The sequence below is a fragment of the Antennarius striatus genome, chromosome 9, assembly GCF_040054535.1.
Source record: "Antennarius striatus isolate MH-2024 chromosome 9, ASM4005453v1, whole genome shotgun sequence".
Lineage (NCBI taxonomy): Eukaryota > Metazoa > Chordata > Actinopteri > Lophiiformes > Antennariidae > Antennarius > Antennarius striatus.
The window spans coordinates 20,723,315-20,737,700 of record NC_090784.1 but is presented as its reverse complement, the minus strand read 5'-3'; the positions used below and the strand labels follow the sequence as shown (position 1 = coordinate 20,737,700).

General features: G+C 40.2%; 2 protein-coding genes across 4 annotated transcripts; one reads left to right on the top strand and one right to left on the bottom strand.

Moving 5' to 3' along the window:
- Positions 1-1,234: 1,234 nt before the first annotated feature.
- LOC137601933 (uncharacterized) lies at positions 1,235-4,316 on the bottom strand. Its single transcript, XM_068324428.1, has 5 exons — positions 4,189-4,316; positions 3,304-3,663; positions 2,384-2,647; positions 2,217-2,252; positions 1,235-1,997 (listed from the first exon to the last, which is right to left on the bottom strand). Exons 1-5 carry the CDS (start codon positions 4,283-4,285, stop codon positions 1,876-1,878), a joined length of 879 nt encoding a protein of 292 aa, XP_068180529.1. The 5' UTR covers positions 4,286-4,316; the 3' UTR covers positions 1,235-1,875.
- Positions 4,317-4,807: 491 nt separating this feature from the next.
- Positions 4,808-11,013, top strand: psmc4 (proteasome 26S subunit, ATPase 4). Of its 3 annotated transcripts, none has more exons than XM_068323468.1 (11): positions 4,808-4,907; positions 5,999-6,097; positions 6,792-6,978; positions 7,676-7,822; positions 8,088-8,197; positions 8,349-8,442; positions 8,627-8,794; positions 9,184-9,260; positions 9,466-9,634; positions 10,267-10,322; positions 10,441-11,012. In XM_068323468.1, exons 2-11 carry the CDS (start codon positions 6,005-6,007, stop codon positions 10,552-10,554), a joined length of 1,215 nt encoding a protein of 404 aa, XP_068179569.1. In that variant the 5' UTR covers positions 4,808-4,907; positions 5,999-6,004; the 3' UTR covers positions 10,555-11,012. The 3 variants fall into 3 exon arrangements, with proteins under 3 accessions (XP_068179569.1, XP_068179567.1, XP_068179568.1); XM_068323466.1 differs by lacking the exon at positions 4,808-4,907 and adding an exon at positions 5,300-5,364 and having other exon boundaries at positions 10,441-11,013; XM_068323467.1 differs by lacking the exon at positions 4,808-4,907 and adding an exon at positions 5,317-5,374 and having other exon boundaries at positions 10,441-11,011.
- Positions 11,014-14,386: the final 3,373 nt, after the last annotated feature.

The window sequence follows — 14,386 nt, the reverse complement described above, 5'->3', positions numbered from 1 at the left end:
AGAGCGTTGGGACGCGCAGAGAGAGAGAGAGAGAGAGAGACAGAGAGAGAGAGGAATGAAATTACACGGCATGTCAGGGAAGGATGACGCGCTAATCAGTCTTTGGGATGGTTGAGGGCAGGGGGAGGAAAGTGCATGCAGGAGGGGGAGGAGGGGGAGGCTGAGGCGGGGGAGGAGGGGGAGGGCGGGTGTGATGCATTGCAGTTGAGGCAATGGGAGGAAACGAGAGGGTTTAAAGTCGTTGTTATGGCAACGATGATTTTTTATGTTTGTGTCCCTTCCTGAAACCCCCCACGTGTTGGCAAACAGTCGGGTCACAGGTATCACTGGATTACGGGCTAATGTTACCATGACAACTAGAAAACAAAACAAACAAACAAACAAACAAACAAAAAGTCACGATGTTTAAGATTCTATTTGCCACGATGGAGAGATGATTAGAAGAATTATAAAGAGTAATATTGATTAATGTTTAAAAATTGCATCTGCATCATTAAAAGCGTGACGTCACGACCGAGGACACATAAATTAATTAGCAGGCATCAGGTTTCATTTGTGGTGTTGACCAGAACAGGTTGATCACACAGGAAGTTCGCCTGAGTCATGCGCTGCTCTGACTCGCTCCGTGACGCAGCACAATCACTGTGTGTGTGTGTGTGTGTGTGTGTGTGTGTGTGTGTGTGTGTGTGTGTGCGTGTGTGTGTGTGTGTGTGTGTGTGTGTGTAGCCATTTCATTACGCCAGTAGTCAGGATTACTGTGTCGATTGCATCCCTGTGATCCCTGTGAGACCTTCCTGCTGCTGATTCCATCAACATCTCTATTTATTTTTTTTAAATATAAGGATTAACTTCACAAATAAGGATAAATGCATCCCGCCAGAGGTATTGAGAAAAATGAATCTTTTAATACGTCACAAATAGAAAAAACAACAACAAGTTCTCCATTGAAAGGCGTTATATCTCCTAAAGAGAACACGGAGTTTTTCTTTTTGTGGACTTTTTTGCAGATTTCTGATCAGTGATTTCATTACTAATTGTTTAGGTTAACACCTCAAATCAAGCCGTTACCACATGACTATATTTTTAGTAATTTCTTAAATGGTTGTAAAATGGATGGATGGGTGAATGGAAGGAATGGATCAATGGATGGATGCGTGGATGGATGGATGGTTCTAAAAACACAAGAGAAAAACGATCACGCTCTTTTTGTGCAGTTACCTTTATTTACCGCTAGAGGGAGACGAATCATCATCGATCCGATCTTTCAGGCTGAACGGATCACCTGAATTTAAACCGCACAGACAGAGAACCTTTAAATGCCACACAATTCATTAGTATTTCAAATTAAATGAAGGTTTATAGTAAGAAATCAATATTAATAATAATAATAATAATAATAATATATATCTAGACTGCATAGATTTACAAACGTCACAGGCTTAAATTTTGCACCTGCCCAAGTGTCCAAACATCTGACTTATAATGAAATAAATTTATATGTGGTAAAATCAGCTGGAAACGAGAATAATAACATTTTGAGTACCATACAATGAGCCTTTTCTATTCTGCATAGAGTACTGTATCTTCAACAGTGTCTTCTAATTTACACTGCCATGTTTCTATGGTAGCCTTGAATGGACAAAACAAGGATGGATCAGAAAGGAATCTTTTGCAGTTTCTGCAGCCGTCATGAAATAATAAGATACAAGTTTTGGTTTAAACCGGGGGCGATTTTTTTAAATTTCTATTTTTATATCATCTAAGTCCCACATGTTAAACCTTGAATGGTTTGGTATGCTGCTGGGAAGTTTTAACACCTGATTGCATAAAAGTCACAATTATTCCTGTAAATTTGACAACATGGATCTTTGTTGCTCAGCCTCTTTGTTGTAGACAGATCTTGACTAACACTAGCACAGCTCGAAGACCCAGCAGGAAGACGACCGGAACTAGGAGGAGACCTGCATACAGAATCCACGGCTCTGGAAACACAATCTCTGATGGGAAAAACAGAACCACTGACATGAAGCACAACCCACAAACTACATCAGTTTTCAATGAAAAACGACTCATCCTCATTGTTTTTCTGGTATTAGGAAATTGAAAAGAAAGAACACAATTACACACAATTGAAGACTACTAATGGGGAAAAAAGTAAAGTAAATTATTTCCGAAATCAACCATTAGGAGACTTTCCTGCTGTTTGGGAAACTCACCAGAGGCAACTGATGCATTTCTCCCAGCATCTCCACCTACAGATGGGGTAAAAATGTTTACATGAAATGATGACTCAGGTTGTTGTTTTTTTTAGTTTTTATAACAAAATTCCTTTTAATTTGAATTGGTGGATGCATGAAAAGTGAATCAGAAGCATGACTTTTACCAAGTGCTTGGTGGTGTAAGAAGCTGTTCGTTATCAGGTTGTCGTTAAGGTGCAGCTGACATTCATATTTTCCTTTACCCCTCAGAGACATTGTCTCAGACAGGGTGATGTAGGGCAGAGCGGTGGCTTCTGGGGCCGAGTTAGAAGTCTGGACCTTGTGTCCATCGTGAAAAATGAACAAAACAAAACCAGGATCCCGGGTCACATTTACTTCACACCTGAGCAGAGAGTCGTTGTGACCACTGAGGCTGAAGATCATGTTGTCTGAAAAGAGAAACACAGCTTGTGAGCTATAAGTAAATAATTGTTTTGTGTATTTTCAAGAAAATGTTCCCTAAACTTTAAACTTTGAAATATTATAAGCTATAAAGACCATGCTTGCATTAAGGGTATATTATATGTACTTTTTTGGTTTGTTTTTTGCTGTTTTTTTTGTTGTTGTTTTTTTATTGGAGTGGTTGCAAAACAGATTCCATCACAAGAGAATATGAAAATATGTCCTAATTTTTATGAGCTGTTCATTTTACTCTGCAGACACTGTTATCTTTATACATATGTCAGTTTCAGATTTAACAGGACTTTATCTGAATTATTATCTCCACCAAGGAGGTCATTATATCCCCCTCCTCAGTATATCCGGAGAAGATTTAGTTTCTTGTGTCTACGTAAAGTTTTGTCATTTTTTTAGGATGTAAAATGTAATTTAAAAAAGCCTGAATTTAAGAGATTCAGGATCTTGCAAATAGATTTTATACATCTGTGGAAAAACACCACAAATACAAACCAAAGAAAAACAAAACTTTTCCTTGAGTCAAGTGAAGCCTGAGATGAACTTCCAGATCTCCTCCTGACATCCTGTCTCTGTGAAGTAACCCCCAACCACCCCTAACCCTAAACCCCTTGTAAATCCTTGTATTTACCATAAACCAGCAGCAAAGTTTTATTTCCTTTTGCTCTGAATCGTTTGCGACTCTCTGTGGTAATGACAGAGAGCTTGCACAGGTACTTCCCACTGTCGCTCCACTGAACCGTCTGTAAGAGTATCGACTTGTTCGAAGTGTTCTCGTTCTTGTCCAAGAGGTCAACGCGACGTTTATGTGTTTCAGACGGAGGCCACAGTTCAGTGTTGCCCCTGTCCTCACTTAAACACGTCCAGTATAAAAAACATCCACTTATTTTATCATCATACGACACGTTGAAGTGGCATGGCATTATGACATCATGACCCAGAGCGGCGGTAAGCACAGGAGGCTGGTGGACAACGACCAGGGAGAAGGAACCTGAAACAAGATAGAAAACATAAAAAACAGACAAACAAATTTGAGGTAAAAATCACCACCACAATGTCTTCCACTGGAAAACTCAAACTGTCTTTGTTGATGATGAAATTTACTGTATAAGTACAAAGACACATACGGGTTTGCACGATGGCCAGATCAGTGCAAGATTTAAGTCCATCATCAGAATTTAGAATGAGTGATCATCTTAAATGTGAATATTAGTGTGAAATCATAAAATCACAATTTAGAAGAAATAGGTTATTAATCCGTATTTTAAAAGATCGTATGGACTGACCGAGCTAAACCATGGCATAGGAGGTCTACTGATAAATAATCAGTTTTAAAGAAACTACTGAGGAAAGTTGAAAACACTTCAGTGGAGGTACAATCAGAGTTTGTTTCTAAGCTGCAGTAAACCAGAATAGAAAATGAAGAAAATCCCTTCGATTTTCAGTGATCACACAGAAACCCCACCACATCGCATACGTTCATCAGCCGTCTCTGTAGAATAAACACAATTTGTACCTGAGATCATGCGATGAAGAAACATCCATTGTGTCCATCCCCATCCTCTGACTATTGTCATAATGATCTTCAACATAACTCTGAACATAAGAATCATTAAAAGGTCCCTTTAGAGCGCACAGATGAAGTACACGAAGGTGTGACGTGACACCACTTCCTCTGAAGATGGAACATATTATGTCTTCTGAATCCATTCAAATGTGGAGAAATGTATCATGCAATCATGCTCTAATTTTATTTTATTATTGCTCCAATAGTAGAACAATAGCATTTACTGATGGACAATAACAGAATTTGTTTAACTAAATTACAAAATATAAAGTTTGTCATAATCTCATAGTTTGGGTTCAAACTCTAAATTTCTGGTTGTTCTGGAGCTTTCTCACATCATCTTCATAGATGAAGATGTCTTTTCAGGTTCAGCTATAGATGTCTACTTTTTCCACACGTCGCTTTCAGTACTTCTCGTTCTCAGTGGTATAAATGTTGAAATTCACAGTTCATTCTTGATGAAGAGTGCAGAAAGTACAGTTTGTCTGTTTGAGCAATACTTGCTGTGTGGTTGTGTATGTGTAAAACGTCCCAAAGTGTTTTCACACACACACTTCACAGAAGATGGAAGACCACTGTCTCTGTAACAGGATATAGCAACAGCTCTGTGCACACCCACCTGCTTGTGGTAAAAGTGTGAAAGAAGAATCCTAAAGACTTATGTTCTTGTAAGTATTGAAAATCTTTCATTTTAATGTTTGTACATAAGTAAAATTCTGTGTTATACTTTAAACGTGGGGGGAAATGGCTTCAGCCCACAACAGTTATCATTTTAATGCTATACATTTGCAGTAATTATATCATAAAATTTAATACAGAATATCCATGTAATACACAAATATCATGTTGTTGTTATTTTGTATAATTGGGACATAAAATTAACTAATTATATTAATATATTAGTTATAACATTTCTTAGATTCCATCAAGTTAAGCATTTAATTAACAACCTGCCTTCATAATGTGGTCGAGAGCAAAGCATTTTCTGTGTAAAAACGCATGGTACGTTATTTTAGTGACTATGAACACCATTACCCATAATGCCTTCTGCCTACGTTGCCGTCATACGTCCGACGGTAGACATATTATAACATGGAGGATATCGTAGCTGTTGAAAAGAGCCCGGTATGAATCAGTGAGCCTTTTTCCTACTTTGCTCTTCAAATTAACCGTTTTGTAGTTATTCTTTAGTGAGTATGTATTTTTGAGGATCGCCATCCATTTTCCTTCGTCGCTATCTTTTAACACGATATAGTGTAACCTCGTCGAAACGTAAACCTGCCAATTCACTCTGTACTCATGCAGTTGCTATGTCATCCAGGTTAAGCAGCTAGCGTTAGCATGCAATGGTAGACGACATGGACGAGAAGTTTTTAACACATATTTACCAAACCCTTCATGCGAGGAATTGGAAAGACGTTTATATCGTTAATTGATTTATTGATAACTGTTTTTTATCATTATTTTCTTGATTTAAGGAGCTTCTGACATACGATAGCTGTTTACAAGCTAGCAAGAGTTAGCTTAGCTTGCTCGTCTATGTGCCATATAATAAAGGGGAAAACAGCATATAATTATTTATTTGTTTCTGTGACGTCTATTCTTTTCTTTTTTTTTGCTTTGTTCGTCCGCAAAAAGCTGTCGGTGACTAAAATTGAGATTAAGAAGAGATTGTGTGAAATCATATAGTGTTGTTTGACCTTAAATACAATACAAAACAGCACAAAAACGTGCGTTCATGTTGTTGTCAACCATACAGGACGAGATGCCGGCAGTTCTAACCTCTAGACCTCAGACAGGCCTGTCCTTCCTGGCACCAGAACCAGAAGATCTGGAGGATCTTTATAGCAGATACAAGGTCTGATCATTTGCTATTTTATTGTGCTGTAATTTATGGCCTACTGTACTTCAAATTAATATCCATTATAAGATAAACTGTAGACCATCATATTTTAGCGAATATTAAATGTTTTGTTTCTTTATGGGTTATAGATGGTTGTGATTGTTTAGTTTTGTTTGTGGTTTCAGATAATGTCAAATATAAAACAAACGATTTGAACTAACTTCATCAATTAATTACAGGCACATGATTAAAGTAGTCTACTTTCAGAATTTAGTCAAAAATAATAATAATAATAATAATAATAATAATGGATTAGATTTTATATAGCACTTTTCTGGACTCTCAAAGTCGCTTTTACATTGGATCCATTATTCATTCACTCCTCATTTATACTTGGTAATGGTAAGTTATGTGTGTAGCCATAGCTGCCCTCAACTGACGAGTGATTTTATTAAGTGAAACAAAAATTCAGATGGATAATCTGATATGAAAAATATAGGTCTGCCTCAGAAATAGGGTTTTGTCCTCATTGTCGATGCACAAGGTTTCAAAATCTTTTTTAGAGTGATTTTTTTTTTTTTTGAAAGTTGGTTCTATGGTTCTTCATATCAATAGCAACTGAAATTAGTCAATGATATCCAGAAAACAGACTGACAGTATGGTACTTGAAAGTCATCTTTCTTTCTCTGTTTTTGTTGTATGATTGTAGAAGCTGCAGCAGGAACTAGAGTTTCTTGAAGTGCAGGAAGAGTACATCAAAGATGAACAGAAAAACCTGAAAAAAGAGTTCCTCCATGCTCAGGAGGAGGTAAAGAGGATACAGAGTATCCCGCTTGTCATTGGCCAATTCCTGGAAGCTGTTGACCAGAATACAGCCATTGTTGGTTCGACAACAGGTAATATTTGAAGGAAAGAACTTACGCTCAAAAATATATGGAAGACCCGTGACTACATGACTCACTAGAGGGACTGCATGTACTTTATTAGATACAATTTTAAACCGTCAGAATAGTATAAATACATTTGAAATAGAATTTAAATACTGATCAATTAGTGTTAATGACCGTTATGAATCATTTAATTTTGCTTTTGGAAACTTTGCTAATAATTACCGGTTAGTAGGAAGTAATAAAGTGTAGTCAGATCTAATGTGAACATGAGCAGTCATCACAAGGAAACACAGCCATATTTGGGCATCCTAATATTTCTTTTTTTATTTTGTGTAATATATTTTTTGTTTTGAGTAGAAATTTAGATGTGAGTGTCCCAACATAGGATTAGTTTTGACATCAAGTATTTTTACTTTGTTGAGGATTATAATGACATGACATTCAGTAAAAAACAATATGCATTGAAATTCAGAAATACTTCGGTGGATATAAATAAATTAGTAGATGAAGCAGAGAATTAAAAATTAATAAAATGGGAAGTGAAGCGTTCATGTTGTATATTTGAATGCTTTATCATGTTGAGGCTTTCAGAATATTTTTAGAGGACGCTGTCAAGTATGAATTATTCAGTGTGAACATGTTTTAAATGTGTAACGACTGCGGTTCCTGTGCTGTTTTTAATTCTTCGTCATCTCCATATTAGGGTCCAACTATTATGTGCGAATCCTGAGCACCATTGACAGAGAGCTGCTGAAGCCCAATGCCTCAGTGGCCTTGCACAAGCACAGCAATGCCCTTGTTGATGTACTTCCTCCTGAAGCTGACAGCAGCATTATGATGCTGACGTCAGGTAAAAATGTGGCTTTCGCTCTATGGTTAGAAAATGCATGGAGTAGTTTAAAAAAAGTTTTTCCTCAAATAACCATGCACATATCTGAAAACAGTATTTATTTCATATATGTGTTTCCCAGAATGATATTACCTTTTTTCATAAATACAACATTGACAAAGAATAATGTTATCCATTAGAAATTCATAGATAAGGCTTTTATAAAGTTTACTGTATTTGTACTGCAAACTTGAATTGTCCTATTTCGCCTTGTTGTGGCTTTCAGACCAAAAGCCAGATGTGATGTATGCTGACATTGGTGGAATGGACATTCAGAAGCAAGAAGTCAGAGAAGCTGTAGAGCTGCCACTCACACACTTTGAGCTCTACAAACAGGTCAGTCGATTGAGAGAAATGTCAGGTTAACATTTTTTAATGGATTTTCCCATCATTAAAGCGAAGAAAATTACAGGAAAATGAGAGGAATTGACAAATTTGTCTGCTTGATTAACTTAACTCACTTAATAATCTTGATCTCTTTTCTCAGATTGGAATCGACCCACCTAGGGGTGTCCTAATGTATGGACCCCCAGGTTGTGGTAAAACCATGCTGGCCAAGGCCGTGGCTCACCACACTACAGGCAAGTCCTTCATGTCAGACACCAGTATGTTTTTATCCTGCACAGAAGATACAGCCTTGATGCTGTCCTTTTGGACATTTTTGTGTATTTAGTAGAGGCATCCATGCAGTAAATAGTATTGGTTGTGTTGTATAGCTAAGAAATCCATATGGTGGAATAAAAAAATGAATGTGTACGTCCACAGCGGCATTTATCCGTGTGGTGGGCTCTGAGTTTGTTCAGAAGTATCTGGGTGAAGGACCTCGGATGGTGCGCGATGTCTTTCGACTGGCGAAGGAAAATGCCCCAGCCATCATCTTCATCGATGAGATTGACGCCATCGCCACAAAGCGTTTTGACGCTCAGACTGGAGGTATGAGAAGAATTAATACATTTCAAACCAGATTTTCCATAACTCAAACATGATGAATGTTTTTTTGTGAATCTTTATACTGAAGAGCTGCTCTTTCATAATTGTGAAATTCAAAGGATTCTGTATAGACAACAAGAATCAACAATAAACACGGACACGTGCAAGCTTTTTAAGTCGGTCTTCAATGAAATTCACTTGTGGCAGAGATGCCAGTTCATACTTTTTGTTCATTAAAAATATGAATGAAACATTATCAGGGACAAAACGGTACCCTAGTTCTTCAGGCTAAAGTTATTTTTTACAATCATAACAGTTGGATTTCTTTGATTTCATCCTTATAAACACCGAAACAAATGATTCAAAGTGTGTCTCCTTGACTTTTCTTGCAGCTGATAGAGAGGTGCAGAGAATCTTACTGGAATTGCTCAATCAAATGGATGGTTTTGACCAGAACGTAAATGTTAAGGTGAGTCCGGTCTGTTAATCTGGGAAGCTCTTAACTTCATCACTCAGTCGAGGATTTTGGACATTATATTATTGGCCAAACCATTGCCTATAAACTGTAGATGTATGTATATATACTGTCTATCCCTTCAAGTGTTTCCATAACACGGTATGTTTACTGTTGGCTGTGCTCACATGACGTCTGCTGACATTTGAATCCCCCCAAGGTGATCATGGCCACTAACAGAGCAGACACACTGGACCCTGCCCTGCTACGTCCCGGTCGTTTGGACAGAAAGATTGAGTTTCCTCTGCCGGATCGCAGACAGAAACGTCTTATTTTCTCCACCATCACCAGTAAAATGAACCTCTCTGAGGAGGTCGACCTGGAGGACTGTATCCTTGTTTTCCAATAACTGCATGTTTAAATGTGGTAAAATCTGATTTTGTGTACAACTAATTCATCACTGATGCCCCCCCCCCATTTAATTTACTACAGTACAAAATAATGCACTGCGTAATTCATCTTCAGGTATTGATTTTGTCTTTAAAGGAGATGCGTGTTTGAGGTTAGCATCTTGAAGAGCGAATATTTTTACAATGGCTCCGTTTCTTAATGAAACATCAGAATTCCCTTTGCTGCCTTTTTTTTCGTTGTTAAAATAAAATTTTAAGCTTCATATTGCTGCAAATGCCTTGAATAGATTAATCAGATTCTTAACTGGGTCAGATCTCCAGGAAGAATCATTAAGTACAAAGAATTAAAAAACACTAAATATCTGTCTGTATTTGTTTGTGTCATGGTACCAAGTGTGTTTTTAAGTTGTGGGATGTTACACATCCCTGCGGTATTTTGGACACGTATGTAACATTTACCATGAGGTTATGGAAACTTTCCAAATTAAGAATTACTCGTTTGCGGTCCAGCATTGAAATACTGATTTATGTTTTAAATACAGCTCGGTATACTCAGATGTGTTCTTGTGTTCTAGCTTTGCTGTGTTCACTTCTCCTTAACTGACATACAGATGTGGCCAGACCGGATAAAATCTCTGGAGCTGACATCAACTCCATCTGCCAGGAGGTGAGAGAAAGCTTGCTTCATTTACACTTCATTTGTTTGACTGTTTTGAGCTTTTTGAAATGAAAAGTAAAGTTTCTGCACAGATAAAACTAAACATACTTCTTTCTCTCCCTCTCAGGCTGGCATGTTGGCTGTGCGTGAAAACAGGTATATCGTCCTTGCCAAAGACTTTGAAAAAGCGTACAAGACCGTCATCAAAAAGGACGAGCAGGAGCATGAGTTCTACAAGTAGAGAGAAAAAATGTGTGTTATTGATTTGTGTCTGTATCTACTCTGTCTCTTGTGGATTTACAGACCTTGACTTCCATAGATTGTTGGACTTAATTTACTCAATAAGACACAAGGCCTAATGTCACATTAGGTTTGTCTACCGCCTTGAGAAGACACTACAATGTGATTTGTTGTTTTTATAAAGGCGCTCTGGGTTGCAAAAATATCTGACCCTGACACAAAAATAGAATCTTTGTATCTATAAGAACTCGGTTCACAAGATATTGCTTAAAAAGTCATTAAAGATGTTTTCCACTAAGTAAATGGTGAATATTGGTTTTTTATCTTCTCAGAAGGGAATGTTTGACAGTATTCTTTTTTCTATCATCCATCCATCCATCCATTTTCTGTTACCGCTTTATCCACTGTCAATGGGAGCTGGAGCCTATCCCAGCTTTTATCATGACTGAAATATCAACTCCTGAGTTGACAATATAAATGAATTGTTCTTGCTTTTAATTGGAATTTAACAAGAATGAATTAAATCTCCCACAGATGTAACCCTACTTCTATGATTATTTCAACACGTCTCAAAGACTCAACTTTGTATTTGAAATGAAGCAAGATCTAAGTTGATGACGGTTCGTGGTCCTTCATGCAGCAGTTCGTCGTCATCCAAGAGGCTCAGATCTGGTGGTGGTTGAAGAACTGAAGATGTTTCTTCAAGGAGCTTTTTACAAGTCTAGTTGATTTTACTTGATGCTTTGGGATAACCAGGATCTGATGAAACCTTCACAGACGTCTGAGTCGATCCAGTCCGGCATGAGGCTGCAGTTATCCCTTCAGACCACAGGGGGCGACAATCGTCTCAGTGCACTACCAATAAACTACATCGATCGATAGATACTTTATTAATCATCTGCTCTGATACATAACCGTATTCCACAAGACGGCACAGCAGTTAGGGAACAAATTCCGATAAATACACAATAGAGAAAGCAATTACAGTACAGTACAGAGAGGATAAACACACAACACACTTGCACAACCGAGGACATATAAGTACACAAACGTGAGTGCGTGTCTGAACAAACATAAACATAAAAACAAGGAAACTTGAACACACAACTAAACACAAATGCACCACTTAACAAGATGTAAGTACACACCAAGGAAACAAAAGACACAACTAAACAGACATACAAAACCTACACCTAAACGAGAAAAAGTGTGTAAAGCAGAACTGTACAGCCAGCTGGAGGCCCACATGGTGGGTAAGACATCCATTATAGCATGAGACACGTCACCCACCCATTCATCCACTGGTTGCTGATCATGAGGCCTCCCCCGCCTCATGACTGTTTTATTGTACCCCCTGGTGGGACGGGGAGGACAGAGGAGAAGCTTCTTCCCTCCTTCAGCTCCTGTGCTGGGATTGTCGCTGGGAGGCCTGAGATGAATAAACTTGCCATCAGTCGCAAAGACAAAAATATGTACATCCCTGTCAGCAGTCAGCCAAAGAGGAGCTTTGTGTATTTATCGGCTTCTGAGTATTTGTCTGTGGTTTTTAATCTGAACTGACATTTGATGTTGAATAAACACAAGTGTGATTGACACATGTGCCTCTAATTGTAAAATGTATCCAGTCAAACTTAGTTTAATTTTCTTTTCCAGATATGCCGCTTGTTTAAATGATGACTGAGAACAAGCACATCAAGTGAACCATGGTCTATTGATAACTGCACAAATACACGTGAGAACTAAATAACATCATGTAATACAGAGGATTTAACCTTTTTTTGTACAATTCTAATTACTCATTCACAGTTTCAACTGCTCTGTACTTACTTCTCCACCTGTTTACTCCCTGGGTATTTGGGGCTTTGTCAAAAATCAAATTATATATACACTGTACTTTAAATCCTCTCCAAGGAACCATCACCTTACCGTGGTGGAGAGGTTTGTGTGCCCTAAGGATCCTGGGAGCTATGTTGTCGGGAGTCTTGTTGTTTTACTCCGGAGTTGCGTCAGGCGTGAGGCGCAGGGCGGGTGTGGGGATACTCACAAGCCCCCGGCTGAGCGCCGCTGTGTTGGAGTTTACCCCGGTGGATGAGAGGGTCGCTTCCCTACGCCTTAAGGCTGTGGGGGGGGAAACTCTGACTGTTATTTGTGCATATGCACCAAATATCAGTTCAGAGTATTCGGCCTTCTTGGGGTCCCTGAATGGGGTCCTTGAAGGGATCCCTGCAGGGGACTCCATTGTTCTCCTGGGGGACTTCAACGCACACGTCGGCAATGATGGAGACACTTGGAGGGGCGTGATTGGGAGGAATGGCCTCCCTGATCTGAACCCGAGCGGTGTTGTGTTGTTGGACTTCTGTGCTAGTCACGGATTGTTCATAACTAACACCATGTTCGAACACAAGGATGCTCATAAGTGTACCTGGTACCAGAGCACCCTGGGTCGGAGGTCAATGATTGATCTTGTGATCGTATCATCTGATCTTCGACCGTGTGTTTTGGACACTCGGGTGAAGAGAGGGGCAGAGCTGTCAACTGATCACCACCTGGTGGTGAGTTGGGTCCGTTGGCGGAGGAAACCTTTGGATAGACCTGGTAAGCCCAAACGAGTAGTGCGGGTGAACTGGGAACGTCTGGAGGAGGACTCTGTCCGTGAGGCCTTCAATTCACACCTCCGAAGGAGCTTCTCGTGCATCCCTGTGGAGGCTGGGGGCATTGAACCTGAATGGTCGATGTTCAAAGCTTCCATTGCTGAAGCTGCAGCTGAGAGCTGTGGTCTCAAGGTCTTGGGTGCCTCAAGGGGCGGTAACCCTCGAACACCGTGGTGGACCCCGGTGGTCAGGGAAGCCGTCCGACTAAAGAAGGAGGCCTTCAGGGGCATGTTGTCCCTGGGGACTCCTGAAGCAGTTGCAGGGTACCGACAGGCCAAAAGGACTGCAGCCTCGGCTGTGATGGAGGCAAAACAGAGGGTGTGGGAGGAGTTCGGAGAGGCCATGGAGAAGGACTATCGGACGGCACCAAAGTTGTTCTGGAGGACTGTCCGACACCTCAGGAGGGGGAAACGGGGAACCATCCAAGCTGTATACAGCAAAGATGGGACACTGTTGACCTCGACTGAGGAGGTTGTCGGTCGGTGGAAGGAACACTTTGAGGAACTCCTGAATCCAACTACCCCAACTGACCCGTCCTCTGTTGCAGAGGCAGAGCTGGAGGATGATGGGGGATCAGAGTCAATCTCTCGGGGCGAAGTCACCGAGGTAGTTAAACAACTGCACGGTGGCAAAGCCCCGGGTATTGATGAGATTCGCCCGGAAATGCTGAAGGCTCTGGGTGTTGAGGGGCTGTCGTGGATGACACGCCTCTTTAACATTGCGTGGAAATCTGGGACAGTGCCGAAAGAGTGGCAGACTGGGGTGGTGGTTCCTCTTTTTAAAAAGGGGGACCAGAGGGTGTGTGCCAATTACAGGGGCATCACACTCCTCAGCCTCCCTGGGAAAGTTTACTCCAAGGTGCTGGAAAGGAGGGTCCGGCCGATTGTCGAGCCTCAGATTGAGGAGGAACAATGTGGGTTCCGTCCTGGTCGTGGAACAACGGACCAGCTTTTTACTCTCACAGGGATCCTAGAGGGGGCTTGGGAGTATGCCCATCCAGTCTACATGTGTTTTGTGGACTTGGAGAAGGCATATGATCGTGTCCCCAGGGATATACTGTGGGAAATACTGTGGGAGTATGGAGTGAGGGGGCCTCTTCTCAGGGCCATCCACTCTTTTCCTTTGCACTACGACCCTACCTGTACTGTATACAGTATGTTACCGCCGTCATTCATGACGCCG